This window comes from Rattus norvegicus, chromosome 9 (genome assembly GCF_021556685.1).
Source record: "Rattus norvegicus strain SHRSP/BbbUtx chromosome 9, alternate assembly SHRSP_T2T, whole genome shotgun sequence".
NCBI classification, from domain to species: domain Eukaryota; kingdom Metazoa; phylum Chordata; class Mammalia; order Rodentia; family Muridae; genus Rattus; species Rattus norvegicus.
The window spans coordinates 18205596-18221677 of NC_141542.1; the positions used below are offsets into that span (position 1 = coordinate 18205596).

A 16082-nucleotide genomic window follows, 5' to 3' on the forward strand; every position below is an offset into this window, starting at 1 on the left:
TTGTTCAACCTTACTTTCTCTGTAACTTATACTAACTCTCAGCAACTTAGCTTAACCCTTCAAATTTCTGTAACTTTCTCTTCATATCTTTTTTTTTATCTTAGCCAGATTGGTGGGGTGTTTTCCAGCCCCTCAGAGACCCACCCTTGGAGCCTGGCAGCAGACCTGGAGCACTCCCTACCTTCAGGCATATTGAAGTCAGTCAGGAGTGAGGGCCTTCCACCCATGTCTAGAACATTCTTTCTGACCTCTAGCAGGATTCTGTCTTTCCTTGGTGGTAAAGAAGATCTGTAACAGTTACTAACAAGCATCTCAAATGGGATGGTGGGGAAACAAGAGAATCTTGAGAATAGAGATCCACTGAAGAGGGCAAATAGCATTTAGTCACACAGCTAAACCAGGAGGCCTTTCTTGGACAAAAAGGCCATTGTACAAATAAGCACAAGCTTTGTCTATGAAACAGAAAGGTGAGCAGAGAGGCAGCCGATCTGTTATCGACTATCTCTCTAAACTTAGATTTTCCCTCAAGGAGTATCTCTCTTCAGCGTCGGCTTGGTGGCTTTGCCTCTCAAGAGAACCAGCTTCCAAATGACACTAGGCTTCTAGTAACAACTAATAACAAAAGGATGGAGAGATGGTTAGAACCTGGGTGCTAGATACCATGTGGCTGACAAAAGAATTGTAATGGGTTGACCTGAGACTTTCAGGACCTCAGTAGCAGCCCTTTACCAAACTGTCTCACTGGGTTAAAGGCCCATGGAAAAGAAGACATTAATCCTGACCTTGGCCACAGCCAAAGTCTGAATTCTAAATTTTGATGGGCAAAACAAAGTTTTTCACAGTTTGTTGTAGATTTTTTTTTGAAACAATTTTAGGGGCTTTTCTTCCTCCCCCCCCCAACCTGGGGCATCTCTCCTTGGGGAGGAGGCTCAAGAGAGAGAGACAAAACTCCCTGGCAGAAAACAATTTCTCTCAAGCAAATTATTTTCAATTTTTAACTTAAGCACCAAGATGACCAAGTAAAATTCTTTGACGAACAAAGCAAACAGTTTCATGATTTCAAACACAGTCGTCAGTCCAAGATTTTAAACACAGTCATCAGTCCAAATTCAAACACGAAACAAAAGCCAAAAAGACACTTGACAATTTCACAGAAAACAAACCAGAGAAACAAGACCAAGACAAAGCATCCTATAAGCAATTTCCACAGGTGCCTGGTACCTTCAGTACCTGGCCCAAACTGCAGCTTCACCTTAGATGCTTCTGGGATACCAAAACTAAAACAGAACACAAACAACAGACACCAACACGTCCAGAAAACCATAGTCAGGTCACAAAGAAGAAAAACAATTCCAACAGTCAAACAAGTAACAGACAGACGCGCCGCGAGGCTTCGGTACCAAACTGAAACCAAAAATTCAGACGGAGTCACCGAGGGTCTTGGATCCTCTACTCCAATAAAATTCAGACGGAGTCATCGAGGGTCCGGATCCCTCCGAAAATGGACGGAGGCGCCACGGATCCGGACCTCCCTCTCCTCCAACCATCCTTGGAACGTCTTCCAGGGCTGCGGGGGAGAAGTCTGAGCTCGTCAGCTCCTTCTCTGGCCCACCCAGATAGTCCCCAGATCTGAGCCTATTGATCAATTGTTCACAGGACAAGATGGGACAGACAAGACAAACGCCAGCCAGCTTACCTCCCGGTGGGTGGTCGATGATCTCTGGGCAGAGGATCTCCGAATCCCGGACGAGCCTCCAAATGAAAGATCTCCCGAGAGGACCTTTCCCTCAGGAGGAGCCCCAAGCGCCCAATGACCGAGCCGAGGCCACTCGGATGCAATCAGCAAGAGGGTTTATTGGAAAACACAGGTACCTGCGGGCACACAGTCTCTTCAGAGGACTAGCGCGCCCAGCAGCTCCAGCATGGGGCTTTTATAGGGTTTGGGGAAGCAGAAGCGGGTGTACAGAAGCAGATGCATAGTTACGGGGATTGGTGGATTCAAACGAGACACATAGACATGTTCACATATGATTGGCTATTTCACATGATGAGGTAATAAGGTAAAGCTACACACATTGGCAGGTTCATGCTCTCTCATCGCTCTCACATTTGTTCTTACATTAGGTCTGTCATTTACTCTCTCATTCACTTCCTCATGCTCTCTCTCATTTACTCTTCACATGTTCTGTAGCCTTTCTCTTGCCCCACTCCTTTATTAATAATCCAAAAGCGGGTAGGAAAAAGACATTTCTAATCATTGCCAAATCAAATGCAAAGAATGACTACATCTCACCAAGAACTAAGAATTACACTGTTCTCCAAAGTTTCAGGCTTCCCCTGTACCCAGGCCTGTGGCCAATATAATGATAATAATTGTAAACTTATCGTTATTTAAACTTTAACTCTTTACTTTTATACTTCAGAGACCAAAGCTCCGAGGTCAGCTACCTGCACTTTCCTGTGAAGCTCTAATGATAAACGACATAGGCAAAACTGCCAGGCAGCGGCCAGAAAGAATCAAGGTAACTCTTAGCTCAGTAATTCAGCTAGCTTTCTGTTCCTTGCACACAATGACTCTCATAAGAGTTCCAGTAGCTTGACTTAGTTTACTAGTATATTATTTTATATATTCTATACTTCCATATCCAGGAACCAGTCTGAAATATTATGGAAAATTTATATCCTAACTTCAATAACTTTTCCCTTTCTTAGGGTCCCAATGTTGTCTCTAATTTTCTCTTATTTTCTTCAAGCTATCTTTGCAAGTCAAACCTTATTCTGGAACTACAATTGTGCAGTTATTACATTTTTTCCAAGATGAGAATACACAGTATGCAACTGGGCCTCTAGGGCTATGCTGTGCTGTGCCCCTATGCATCAATTTCCAATTTTCTAAAATCATAACATCAAGGAACATCTAGTTTCACAGAATTCACCAGAGCAGAAGGAGAAAGAAGTAGGAAAGTCAGATATAATACAATAATTGTGCACATCAAGGCCTACTGATAGGCAGTCACACACAAATGAAATCTATACAGCCCTTGTCCAGTGATAAGGTTAGGGAAATGGAAACAACCAGTTTTTACAAAGAGCTACTGTGGGCTACTGAGATGTCTCCATCCCGGACTACTGTAGGCAGCCTCTTATTTCACATGGTGGGCCCCTGGTGGGATGTGTCTCCTGATACTCAGGGTTCCAGAAGCCACCCTACTTTACAAGGAGCTGCTGCAGGCTTCTGAGATGTCTCCATCCCGGCCTACTGCTGGCAGTCCCTGTCATTGTATGTTGTCCCCAGCATTAGCCAAAGCAATCAGACAAAAAGAGGAGGTCAAAGGGATACAGATTGGAGAGGAAGAAGAAAATTATCACTATTGAGGACGATAGGACAGTATAATTGAGACACACAAAAAGTTACACCAGAGAAATCCTAAGACTGATAAACAACTTCGGCAATGTGCCTGGGTATAAAATTAACTCAAACAATCAGTAGCCTTCCTCTACTCAAAAGATAAACAAGTTCAGAAAGAAATTCGGGAAATGACACCATTCATAGTAGTCCCAAATAACATAAAAATACCTCAGTGTGAATTTATCAAACAAGTGAAAGATGTGTGTGAAAAGAACTTCATGTATATGAAGAAAGAAATTGAAGAAGATATCAGAAAATGGAAAGATCTCCCATGCTCGTGGGTTGACAGGATGAAGAGGGTAAAAAATGTCCATTTTTCCCAAAGTGACCTACAGATTCAGTGCAATCCCCATCAAAATTCCAATACAATTCTTCATAGGTTTAGAAGGAATAATTTGCAAATTCATCTGGAATAACAAAAAACCCAGGATAGCTAAAAGTATCCTCAACAATAAAAGGACTTCAGGGGGAATCACTATCCCAGAACTCAAGCAGTATTAGAGAGCACTTGTGGAAAACTGTATGGTATTGGTACAGAGAAAGGAAGATAGACCAGTGGAATAGAACTGCAGACCCAGAAATGAACCCACAAACCTACTGTCACTTGATTTTTGACAAAGGAGACAAAATCATCCCGTGGAAAAAAAGATAGCATTTTCAGCAAATGGTGCTGGTTCCACTGGAGGTCAGCATATGGAGGAGTACAAATCATCCTCTTCTTATTGCCCTGTAGAAAGCTTAAGTCCAGGTGGATCAAGAACCTCTACATCAAACCAGATACACTCAAACTAATAGAAGCAAAAGTGGGGAAGCATCTTGAACACAAGGACACTGGAAAAATTTCCTGAACAAAACACGAATGGCTTATGCTCTAAGATCAAGAGTAGTCAAATGGGACCTCATAAAGGTACAAAGCTTCTGTAAGACAAAGGACACTGTGGTTAGGACAAAACACCAATCAACAGATTGGGAAAAGACCTGTACTAATCCTACAACTGATAGAGGGCTAATATCCAAAATATACAAAGAACTCATGACGTTGCATTGTAGGGATACTAATAATCCTATTAAAAATTGCGGTTCAGAGCTGAACAAGAATTAACAGCTGAGGAATATGGAGTGGCTGAGAAGCACCAAAAGAAATGTTCAACATCTTTAGTTATAAAGGAAATACAAATCAAAACAACCCTGAGATTCCACCTCACACCAGTCTGAATGGCTAAGACAAAACACTCAGGCGACAGAAGACGCTTGCACGGATGTGAGAAAGAGGAACACTCCTCCATTGTTGGTGAGATTGCAGACTGGTACAACCATTCTGGATATCAGTCTGGAGGTTCCTCAGAAAATTTGACATTGCACTAACTGACGACCCAGCTATACCTCTCTTGCACATATACCCAAAAGCTGCTCCAACATACAACAAGGCACATGCTCCACCATGTTCTTAGCAGCTGTATTTATAATAGTCAGATATGAAAAGATCCCAGATGCCCTTCAACAGAGGAATGGAAACAGAAAGTGTGGTTCATCTACACAATGGAGTACTACAGAGGTATCAAAAGCAATGACTTCATGAAATTCATAGGCAAAGAGAATGAACTAATACATATCCTCCTGAGTGAGTAAACCCAGTCACAGAAACACACACATGGTATGCACTCATTGATAAGTGGATATTAGCCCAAATGCTCAAATTCCTCAAGATTCACAGACCAAATGAAATCCAGTGAGGATGACCAAAATGCTGATGCTTCACTCCTTCCTTTAAAGGAGAAGAAGAATCCCTACTGAAGGGATAGGGAGGCAAAGTTTAGAACAGAGCCTGGAGGAATGGCCATTCAGAGTCTACCCCACGAGTGGCCTATACATATACAGCCTTCAAACTAGATAAGGTGGATGGAGCTAAGAGGTGCAGGCTGACAGGAACTGGATATAGATGTCTCCTGAGAGGCACAGCCAGATCATGTCAAATATCTGGTGAATGCTAGCAGCAAACCATTGAACTGAGAACTGGACATCAGTTGGAGGAATTACAGAAAGATTGAAAGAGTTGAAGGGACTTGCAACCCCATAAGAACAACCATGCCTGCCAAGCAGAGTTCCCAGAGACTAAACCTCTACCCAAACACTATACAGGGACTGTGCCATGGCCCCATCTGCATGTGTATCAGAGGATGGTCTTCTTGGACACAAATGGAATGAGCAGCCCTTGGTCCTGCCTAGGCTGGGAAAGTGGATGGATGGTGAAGGGAATACCTTTATAGAAGAGGGGGAGGGCAATGGTATTCGGACTTATTTCTGGAAAACAAGGAAGGAATAACATTTGAATTCGAAATGAAAAATATCCAATTAAAATTCAACAACAACAAAATGGTGTTTAGAGCTTCAAATAACAAAAGCCACAATAAGGAAACAGAGAATTGTATGCCTCTGGTTTTCTTCAAATATGCTCAGGGCCCTATGCTCAGGGCCCGGGTCGGTACTGGGCTCAGGCTGGACCAAGCAGGTTCCTGCCGCTGACTGCTCCTCTATTCCTGTTTCCAGAGGCATCATGCAGATTAATATTGTGCCAGAGATGTGGGCAGAGCTGGGCAGAAGTGGCTTTGTTTCCTGTGGTCTCAGGATTATCTGCATTCCTGGGAGTTCAGCACTCTCCGCCATGGAATTTGGGTGCAGGATTCCCGATTGCTTTAAACTCCCTTATACCAGGTTTATATGTCCTGGGAGATGTTACAGAAAAATTAATGTTTATCCCATTAATTTGTTCAACACTCTCATCCACAGAGTATAATTTAGAGGTAACTATATATTTGACAGCAAGCATACACAGTGGGTAATATATGTATGATGAAGTTGAAATTCACAGAGTTGGAAACACAGTGAACTGTGTAATTGCCCTTGAATCTCAGTCTGACTGGGAAGTGATTTGATGCCCAGTGCCCATGAGAATTCAGAGATCCATCCCTCCCTGATCGCTGTGGGACTTCAGATGTTGACACTAATGATCAATAAAGAAGGTTCTTAAGAGTGAAGAGTTTGAAATTACTCCTTTATTCACCAGAATACATCCAATTTACTTGATAGTAACCAGATGCAGGTATTCAATATATACAGTCTATATCCTTATCAAAATAGAAAAGCAAATGAACAAAACAACAACAGATTAATAACAAATCTTCAAATGAATAGAAGGAAAACCAAATAACCAAATTAACCAAAACCGAAGCAAACTTTAAATAGAGGAATTGCACTAAGCATTCTTTTGCTGCTCCTTTTGCAGAATTGGCTTATAGCCTGTGGCTTGCCTTGGAGACATAGTAGACAAGCAGTTACTGATGGTAATAATATTTTCAAGAGAAGTGGAAGTAGGTCTGTTTTGTTGGAGTGGGGGTATTAAGGCAAAAGCCTACCAATACTGAGTATAAATGATATTACAGACTTTGTTTCATAGTCTTTCCAATGTTGTAAACTGATCTCCATGAAACTCTTCTGGATGACCCATCAGGACAAGTACAAATTTTCACGTGCACAGTCTTTCTGGATGACCAGCAGCTCTTGATTGATGTGCATCAGCACTTCTCTTGGTCCCTCTAAAAGTGCACACTTGCTGGAGAGAGCTGGGGTGAAAGTATGGCCTATTCAGTCCAAAGAAGTTAAACTAAAGGAGGAAAATGCAGTCCACAATTGCTATGGACATTACAGGTGAGATGCAATAGTGGTGTATTTGCTGTGCACACTTAGTTCTCCTCCTGTAGCACTTCTCTCCAAGGGAGATCTTGTCCTGGTCTGTGTCATGTTCGAGTTTCTGCTGGAGAATTTCAGACCTAGCAGAGCAAGGGAATAAAGGTTTAGTGAGTGGTTGTCAATTCAGCTCTCCCTCTTACATCAGCTCTATTCAGTTGGACAATCACCTGAGGTCAGTCCCTGCATCCCCAAGTGTCATAGAGTACCTGGGCTTGGATAAATATCTCAGCTTTTCAAACTGCTAGAATTTGAATTGTGGACTATGCACTGTACTGGAATTAAGAGAAAAATGAGCATATTTTGTCACTGGTCCAGGTTTATTATATTGAATAATAACATTGTAGCTGGGTCTGAATCTGAGTTCAAGAATGGCATGAGCAACCTAGAATACCATGTGGATTCCTTCTGGAGAACATGCACAGAATTGTGGTGAAAGTTCTGATTATGTTAGCACTGAAGGAACCTGCCTAGGTTCAATTTGTAACCACTGAATCTGCAAATACACAGAGAAGCCATCACACTTCAAATTCATGCTCACCGCACAGATCCTGTAATCACTGAGAATGTGCTCCATGCAAATCCTCACAGCATACACAAGGAACAGTAAAGTTTATGGTGATGGAGATACATAACAGCACCCCAGTAAGACTATGGTTATTGTAATGCAATTTGTGAGACAACAGAAGAGAAAATATCCTCAGATCTTATCATAGAGTTAACAGGAAGAAAGAAGTACAAAATACAAAGAAATCCTGAGGATTATACATATTGTGTCATGGACAAAATTGACATAAACTGTACCAGAACAATACTCTGGGTAGTTCTTTAGGTGACTGATGGGGAAAACCTTGTCAGTGGTCAGCCATCCAAAAAGGATAGTTATATAGAGACAGGAAATCCAATTGGCTTCTTCCAGTCTGTGTTTCTACCTGATCTCAAAAATATCAGAATGCTTCTACAATGTTCCTCCCAAGCCACTTTCCTGGGTGATCGGTTCTTTCTGCTTCAGAATGTCCTGCATTCTTTCCTCTAATACTTCCTTATCCTGGTCATCAGATGAGTGTACTGTCAATGGAAGCATGCATGCATGTGTGCACACACAAACAGACACACAGACACACAGACACACTAATACAAACTCGTAAACACACAAGCCATTTGTGCTTACACAATATAAACATAGTACATTGCAGTGTTTACTTTCCCTTTTAATGCTTAAAACAATGATTCCCCAGGATACTCTGCAGGCCTAAAAACAAATGTTGAGTGGGATATGTACATAGTGGTCATAGCCTACAGACAGCTCAGTCAGTGATGTGGTGTCCTCCAATAAGCCGACATAGAATCCGTGTTCTTTCCCTATTACCAATCTGGCTTAGCAAGTTCCCAAGCCTGAGTAGAGCAGTATTGTTTCCCAGCAAAGGATCATATGTTGGTGGTGGACTAGACTCCTGTTCTTGTTCACTGTTTCAGACTGTCCCCATAGTGTGCAGCTTCTTCTAATAGGAGCTCTCTTTAGCATACCCTGAGTGACTTCATGCCCAAAGCTATGACCCCAGAATCTTATGAAATCTCCATAACCAGGATCCATATGAACAATGTTTCTACCTATAATGTGATTGTGTCACAGATATTTGGAGTAAATATAGAAATGCTTACATGGATTATCTCACACTGAGTCATAACCCATTGAAGGGCTCCAACCTCTCATACAGTTTCCCTCCTTGGACCACTACAACCCAGATGTGCTCTAGTTGCTCTAGTTGGACACCTATTCTTTTCTCTGGGATCTCTGGGTCAACTAACACTTCTGTTCCACTTAAAGAACATGGCTTCTCACAGGCCTTTCTGATCGTCCACTAACAGACCCGTCTGAATTTCATCATTTCTCCTGACTCCATTGAGGCTGAAATTAACTGAGAGAAAATGATGTTGATTGACAACACTTGCAGAATGCTACACAGATAACATAGGGGAGTGCTTTAGATTATCTGTGCACCTAAAGGGGCTCCTGAAACTGCCCTGTTCTTGCACCCCAGCATAGCTATGGGACTTTTGCTGGATGACGATACAATTCCAAGCAATTCAAATTCTCAATGAATAAAATCCAAGCCAAATTCCCAGGGGAAGCTGTAGTGTGCCAAGATAGCTGGAAAGAAGTGGTAGCAGGCAATGTGGAAAGCAACCTTGGAGAAGACACAGTGAGTGACACAACATTCCAGTGGGCTTTCACAATTCACAAAGAACAGAAAAGGATCATAAATCAATGGATTTTATAAAGAAGCCCCCCTTACCTCCATGTACTCCATTCCTTTGATGTGATCCAAAGGATTTCAATGCAGATGAGTCATTTTTCCCTAATCACTTGAAAATCTAACTTTAGAAGTGTTTTGGGTTCTTTTGCTGTACAGAGCTAGGTGGAGATTCCAAGTGCTTGGGGTTCTATATTTGATATTCATGGAGGCAAAGTGAACACTTAGATTCTTTTTCTCATGAAACATGGCAATAGAGACTCACCTGTGCAATTATGCACAGGGAAACACACACACACACACACATACACACACACACACACACACACACACACACACACACACACACACATACAAAAGAACCCATACTAGAAGCACTTGAAAAATCATCCAGAATTAAACCCACAACATGAGCATAAAGATGCTGAGCCACAGCTGGTACACACACACACACACACACACACACACACACACACACACACACACACATACACACACATACGCAAAAGAACCCATACTAGAAACACTTCAAAAATCATACAGAATTAAATCCACAACATGAGCATAAACATGCTGAGCTACAGCTGGTACACACACACAGGCACACACACACACAGAGTCACATGTACACACACTCACTAATACACACTCACACACACACACAAACACACACATACTCTATCACACACACATACAGACACACACACAAACAAGCACAAACAGACACACACACAAACAAGCACAAACAGACACACACACACACACACACACACACACACACACACACACACACACCCCAAAAATCGCAAGTCGGCAGAAAACAATGAAAATCCCATCATACTGGAGGAACAACATAATATAGACTATTCAAAGCAAGTATTTTAAGAGAGGATCACTACTCAGCCACTTTTCCCGAGAGGAACAAAAAGGCCTAGATAGCACTCTTCTTGATGAGAATGGGGGTAGATAACTCTGTTCTTGAAGTCTCAAATCTCTCATGCCAATTGTCAGGTTTTGAGAACACCTTTCCACATCCCTGCTTTTCCAAGCATCTACAGAGTATAAGGTCAAGATATGAACTCTCCAGCAACACTCGAACAAAACAGGACTGACATGCTGCTACTCATTCTCTGTCAGGTACCCATGATTTAGGAAGCATGAAGAGATGGTCTTGATATACAGGGAAAATGGTGGAGAAAGAACGAATCCACCAAAAGATGACAATGACAACCATTTCTTTGGCATTTCCACCAGGCTCTCCTCCTTCTAAACTATTTAGTTCCTGGAATCTCACAGGACCCCTGCAAAGAAAATGGGCTCTGGGCTTTTGCTTCATCCCTCAAAGCCCTGCTCTAGTCTAAAGAGGGGCACCCACATAGCACCCTCCACACATATGGCATGTAGTGCTGTGATGTGTGATCAACCCATCTCCCTTAATAAACTGCAGATTCTCGAAGAGCAGGAGCATTTGCTTTCCAAACACGCAGTTTCCTGAAGAGGGGCTATCTCCACAGAAAGCCATGTAAACCATCACATAAATGAACACTTGGATGAGACCTAGGTCAGGACATAGATCCGTCAATAAACAGTTACATTGGTTGACTATGTTTATGGTAAGACATGAGGACAGCCTGACCCTGAGTCCTAACCCTACCTGCTGTTGCTTGGCACTGGGGTCACAGATGATCATTCCGGCCTCTTCACAGAGCCTCTTTGCCTCCACAGAGGATGCTGGCAGTTCAGTCTGCTCCACCAGCAGTTTTCTCTTCTCATTCAGCAAAATCTGTATATTGTTCTTCAATTGAGTTTGTTCACGCAGGAACTGGGAGTGCCTGATGCTGAACCACAAACAAAAAATGGTAAATCCCAGCCAGCTTCTATTTGCCTGTCACTCTTGCAAGTACAATCATCCCTTTAAGGGTCCTCTTCCCCAGAAGTCCCCAGACTAGAGCCACACTATACAAGTTAGCACCAATTAGAGGAGGTCAAATCCAGAGGACACATTCCCTGTGAATGAAAGTACTTCTGAAAATCCTGACACTAAGACGGTTTATATAAATCAAGGTAGAAGAAATGGTCCATAAGGGAGCTCATATGTCCATAGTATGCTGAAATCATCTGCAAGTAGAGGTCAAATCCCCTCTGAGGGAGGATAGAAGACCCAATAGCTATATAGTCTTTCCATGTGTTTCTCATGGATCACAGGTCTTTAAACCTCCTGTTAGAGTCCTAGAGATTCAGAGTTGATTGATATTCCCATCATGGTGCAAACCTTTTCTATCTAGAGGATCCTTATTGGGGAAAATAACAATTGGAGGGTCTTCTACACCCTTCACATGTAGGACAACTGAGTCCAAGAGCTACAAATCTAAGACCCTTGCCAGGAGGCAGGCTTCTTGTTAAGAGTCAGACACCATGGAACCAGAGCCCTGACTTTTGTTCAAAGTCATACAGGACAGAAGCATTCCCTGCCTAGTGCTGGGTTCTCATCTCTGTCAGCGACTTACCGGTAGGAACTGTTCACTTGTATGAGCTCCTTGTACCTCTCCATGGCATCACTTATTGAGTTGGTCATCATTTGCATAGCCATCATTCTCATCTCATGTTCGGACTGAAGTACTGGCAATTCGACATCCAGCCTGGGTTAGGTCATGGCCAAAGGAACAAATAACGTTTTGAACTCACGATTTCAGAATTAGGAGAAATGTAAATAAAAATATATAATAAAAATTTCAAATTCAAGGAATGGTGGAAGGGAAGAAATTGGCAAATTCAAAAACCAGACCAAAACCCAACAGTGTGACTCAATCCACAGAAAATATTTCCATGTAAATAAGCAAATTTTGTTTTGAAATAAGGACTCCTTAAAAGCCTGGGGAGATATGGTTCTGCAAAGACTTACTATATAGGAGTGGGCAGAGCCTGAGACCTGCCTGTTTGGAATAACAACTGTCAAGAATTTATTCCCACAGTGACCCTTTCTAGGTCACAATAAACCATCACTGGATAGTTAAAAAAATAAAAAACTAACGATCAAAGCAGGTAAAAAAAATTAGGTGAAATCAGACTGTTCTCTCAATTACTTAAACCCAGTATATAACACATACTTGCTCCTTTGAAGTAGTTGTACTGATTAAACTTATTATCCTGGGCACAGGAGAACTGAGCCACGGTACCAATTGGAGGGACCTGACCTTCAAGAGCTGGCCAGGTGAGCATGATGGAATTGACTAGTTCAGGAAGAAGATTGCTCCAGTCTGTGCCACAGCTTTGGGCCCAGCGAAAGCTGTGATGACATTTCTCTTGTTTTGAAAGCAGGTATACTCAATCCTTGGTTTCTATTGTTACATGAATTCTCAGAGTGCATAACTAAGTTTGACAGGGAAGAGGATTTATAGCACCTCCTACCCTCAGGAGAGTCCTGGGTGCCACCAAGGTATACAGAAGGAGCAAAGTGCTCTGTTGATCAGTGTGGGCCTCCACGTACTCATCACTTTCATGACCTGCAGTTGTTGATCAAACAAATCCTCAGACCCCATCAAAGGTCCCAGACGTCCTGATCCTGAGTAAAACACCACATATACTTCCACATACATACATACCAACCCATATCCAAACACATTTAGAATGCCAACTACATCCATGGAGGTGCCATAGAATCAGTGTATAATGAACAAATCCAGAGGAAAGAGTGATGCCGTGCAGGCATTTCATTCACACACACAGTTGCAGCAAGTGTGACCAGGTCCTTCCAGCTGCTGACAGAACCAATGCCTCTCCAACCACCTCAGGCTAAACTACAAAAAAGGTTAACCCTAAACACACAGCACCTAGCTTATCTCACAAGGTAATGCCTGCCAAGGCTCCTTAAAATCCAGCATGAGAGGTGAAACTCTCTCGTGCTATGAGGAAATCTCGGGTTAGCAGAAAGAGAGCACAAGACAGTGAACAGGTTACTGGGCATAATGACTACCTGTGGTCCCACTCATCATAGATATAAAGGTCCAGGATTTGAGAAAGTTCATCCCTCTCAAATTGACACTTCTTGATTTGAAATTTGAGCTCCTCCAGTTCCTTTAGAAGCTCCTCTTGCTTACTGATGACACTTTGGGATGATGCCTTCCTACCAAAACCTATAGAAAGATAAACCCAAGTGAATTTGTATATTTGATGGACCACAGGCAGAAAAGATCCTTCTGAATCCCAAGAGGAGGTTGAGGAAGGGAAAATGGTAGAGACTGGGTGAATCCCTAAAAGAGCAGAAAAGCTTTCTTAAAGGTGGATTTTTAAGCTATGTCCCTCTTCCCAACCTCTAATGCCATACACGTGCCACACTCACTATTACTGGACCCCTCACCCTGAAAAGTATAACCTGACTGATACATAAACATCTGGGACAATGTTATCTCATATCAGATGTGGTGCAGTCAATCCTGGAGTTCATAATGCTTAGCACCATCAAGCTCTAACCAAGTGTGGTCCAGCCCAAAGTGTTTAAGAACTCAATTCAAGACTAGGGGTGCATCCTTCCTTGTTCTTGCCATCAGAGACTTATGTAACCTACAGTAATCTAGAGGATGAAGTGCTTAAACTCCCAACCATGGATAGTCACATTGTTAATCTCACAGTGCCTCCTCCTGCCATTCATTGACACTCACATTTAAAAAGCTTCAAGAAAAGACACTGAAGGCACCATTTTCTGGCTTTCTCTCAAATTAAAGATTAGGAAATCTTGACTCTTGGTTTGCCTTTGAGAAATCCCAAGGCTCCTGCTTGTAAGGCCTAGTCTTAGAAGGCACATCTCAAACCTACCTCCTTGAGGATATTCCCCAACTCTGCCTAGGACTCACCAAGCCTTCCCCAGCATGATTTCCTCCTTCTTGTTTCACTAGAGAGGGGGTCAGCTTCCCTCTGACCTGGTGGGGTCTCTCCTTGATCTCCCCTTTCCTTCTGAAATAGCCTGAGCAGCTGGCGAAACATGCCTGCTTGTGAACCCAAAGGGAACTGAAGGAATATCTCAAAGGCAGTTGGTGTCACCACAACACTGGTGACATCACAGAAGATTCTAGGGATCTCTTAGATACAAAAGATTGTCCAGTGAAGGGCTTACTGATGAAGACAATAGAAAGTTCTATGGCCTACCTACTAACCAACTCTCTCCAAAGTGATGAATTTCTGTGGAGACCCTTTCCTCCAGTCTCTCATGTGTCACTGGGAATACCATTTGGCAACCTCTATTTCAAAGCTAGATGTTTCTCTCTGCTTCATAAAAAGTCAACAATGCTTTTGCTGGGGAGAGTTGCTTACAACCCTCAATTGGAGAACAGATTTTTCTTAGCACCCAAATCTCTAGGGGCCAAGGGGGAGGCAGTTTTTTCTTAAAAGTAAATCTACTACCTGAGAAAATGCATGTGACACACATTTCGATTCCTAAGCTTTTCCCTTTTTCTGGAGGCCAATGTGTTTCTTCTATACCTCTGAATATATGAAACCGAGAAATAGTTGATTAGTGTGCAGTCCTTGACAGCTGACATTGTTTCCAATTACATAGCCATGTATTTCACAAAATCAATGGTATATAATCCTATTTTTTTTGCAATAAAAACTCCTTTTTCTTGGGAACATAGGGACCAACTACAGGGCATATATAAAATAATAAATTTCTCTCCCTTTTATATATAAAGTAGGGCATCCTCCCTTTCTCAAATATAACAAGACAATTAAATTGGATATCAGTGAGCAAATGTCAACTTGGAGCTTGTGTTACTACATTGTAACCACATAGCCATCACTTCTCCAATATCATTCTTCCTGAATAGGCAAATCTAGGCATGAGAATATTGGGGGCTGCACCATGATCCTTTACTCCTACCAAACATAAGAATCAGGAGGATGGGAAGGGAGTGGAATGGCCTCAGTTCAGGTTGAACCTCAATTTTAATGGGTCCATAAGTTGAGGAGGGAGTCCATTTGGCATTGTGATATATGGATTCTGTCTTCTTATCCTTGGTGCTATAATTCCACCTGAATGTGTGCTATAATGCCACCCCACCTCACAGATGTAAGAGTGAAAATCATGTTTGACCTTTCTGGGAAGAGCTCTGCCTTTTACTACCATCTAGAGTTATACAACATCACTTTACAAAGCTCAGAAGAGAGGGGTGCAGATGTGCACCCCTTAGAAGTTGAGGATCTTTTCTTCTAATTAAGGCACTAGTTTTTTCTATGTAATTTTTCCCTTGCTCTTTTACTAATGGTGGCTGACTTCTTTCCTGGCCTGAGGTAAACTGGAGTCCAATCTTTTGGATTACTGAACATTCTATTTTTGAGATGACAGGCCCACCAAGGGTCCTACTGCATACAGAAGGTATGAATAAGTCTCATGGGCTGGAGTAAGTTAAAAACGTCTGTGACAACAAAGAACTGATTAAGAAAAGAAGAGACCAGCTGCTCATCAAGATCACAGTTGTATGATAGTAAGAAAATGTGAATAGGCATCAGGTGAAAAGATAAATTAATTAGGAGGTCATAGACCTAGAAGGGTTATCCTTTGCTCTCAGTGGAGCTGCCATTCTTTCTGCCATTCCTCACCCTCTACCACAGGACCAGAGACTTCCCCAAACAACTGGCTGGCCTTGCCAAAGACATGGCAGGGCTTCTCCCTGTAGAATAGG

General features: G+C 42.3%; 1 protein-coding gene across 1 annotated transcript; it reads right to left on the reverse strand.

Annotated features, from left to right (window-relative positions):
• Window positions 1-6447: 6447 nt before the first annotated feature.
• LOC148003381 (disks large homolog 5-like) lies at window positions 6448-14440 on the reverse strand. The gene is made up of 5 exons (XM_087568547.1): window positions 14259-14440; window positions 13382-13541; window positions 11916-12047; window positions 11063-11246; window positions 6448-7236 (listed from the first exon to the last, which is right to left on the reverse strand). The coding sequence occupies exons 1-5, from the start codon at window positions 14386-14388 to the stop codon at window positions 7231-7233; spliced, it is 612 nt and encodes a 203-aa protein (XP_087424673.1). The 5' UTR covers window positions 14389-14440; the 3' UTR covers window positions 6448-7230.
• Window positions 14441-16082: the final 1642 nt, after the last annotated feature.

What these genes read in the sequence shown, in the direction of transcription:
- LOC148003381 (XM_087568547.1), bottom strand. Translation starts at nt 14,388, where the DNA reads ATGTTTCGCCAGCTGCTCAGGCTATTTCAGAAGGAAAGGGGAGATCAA. An exon ending in ATCATGCTGGGGAAGGCTTG is followed by an intron (nt 13,542 to 14,258) that starts GTGAGTCCTAGG and finishes ATCTTTCTATAG; the next exon opens with GTTTTGGTAGGAAGGCATCA. An exon ending in CAAGTGAACAGTTCCTACCG is followed by an intron (nt 11,247 to 11,915) that starts GTAAGTCGCTGA and finishes TTTGTGGTTCAG; the next exon opens with CATCAGGCACTCCCAGTTCC.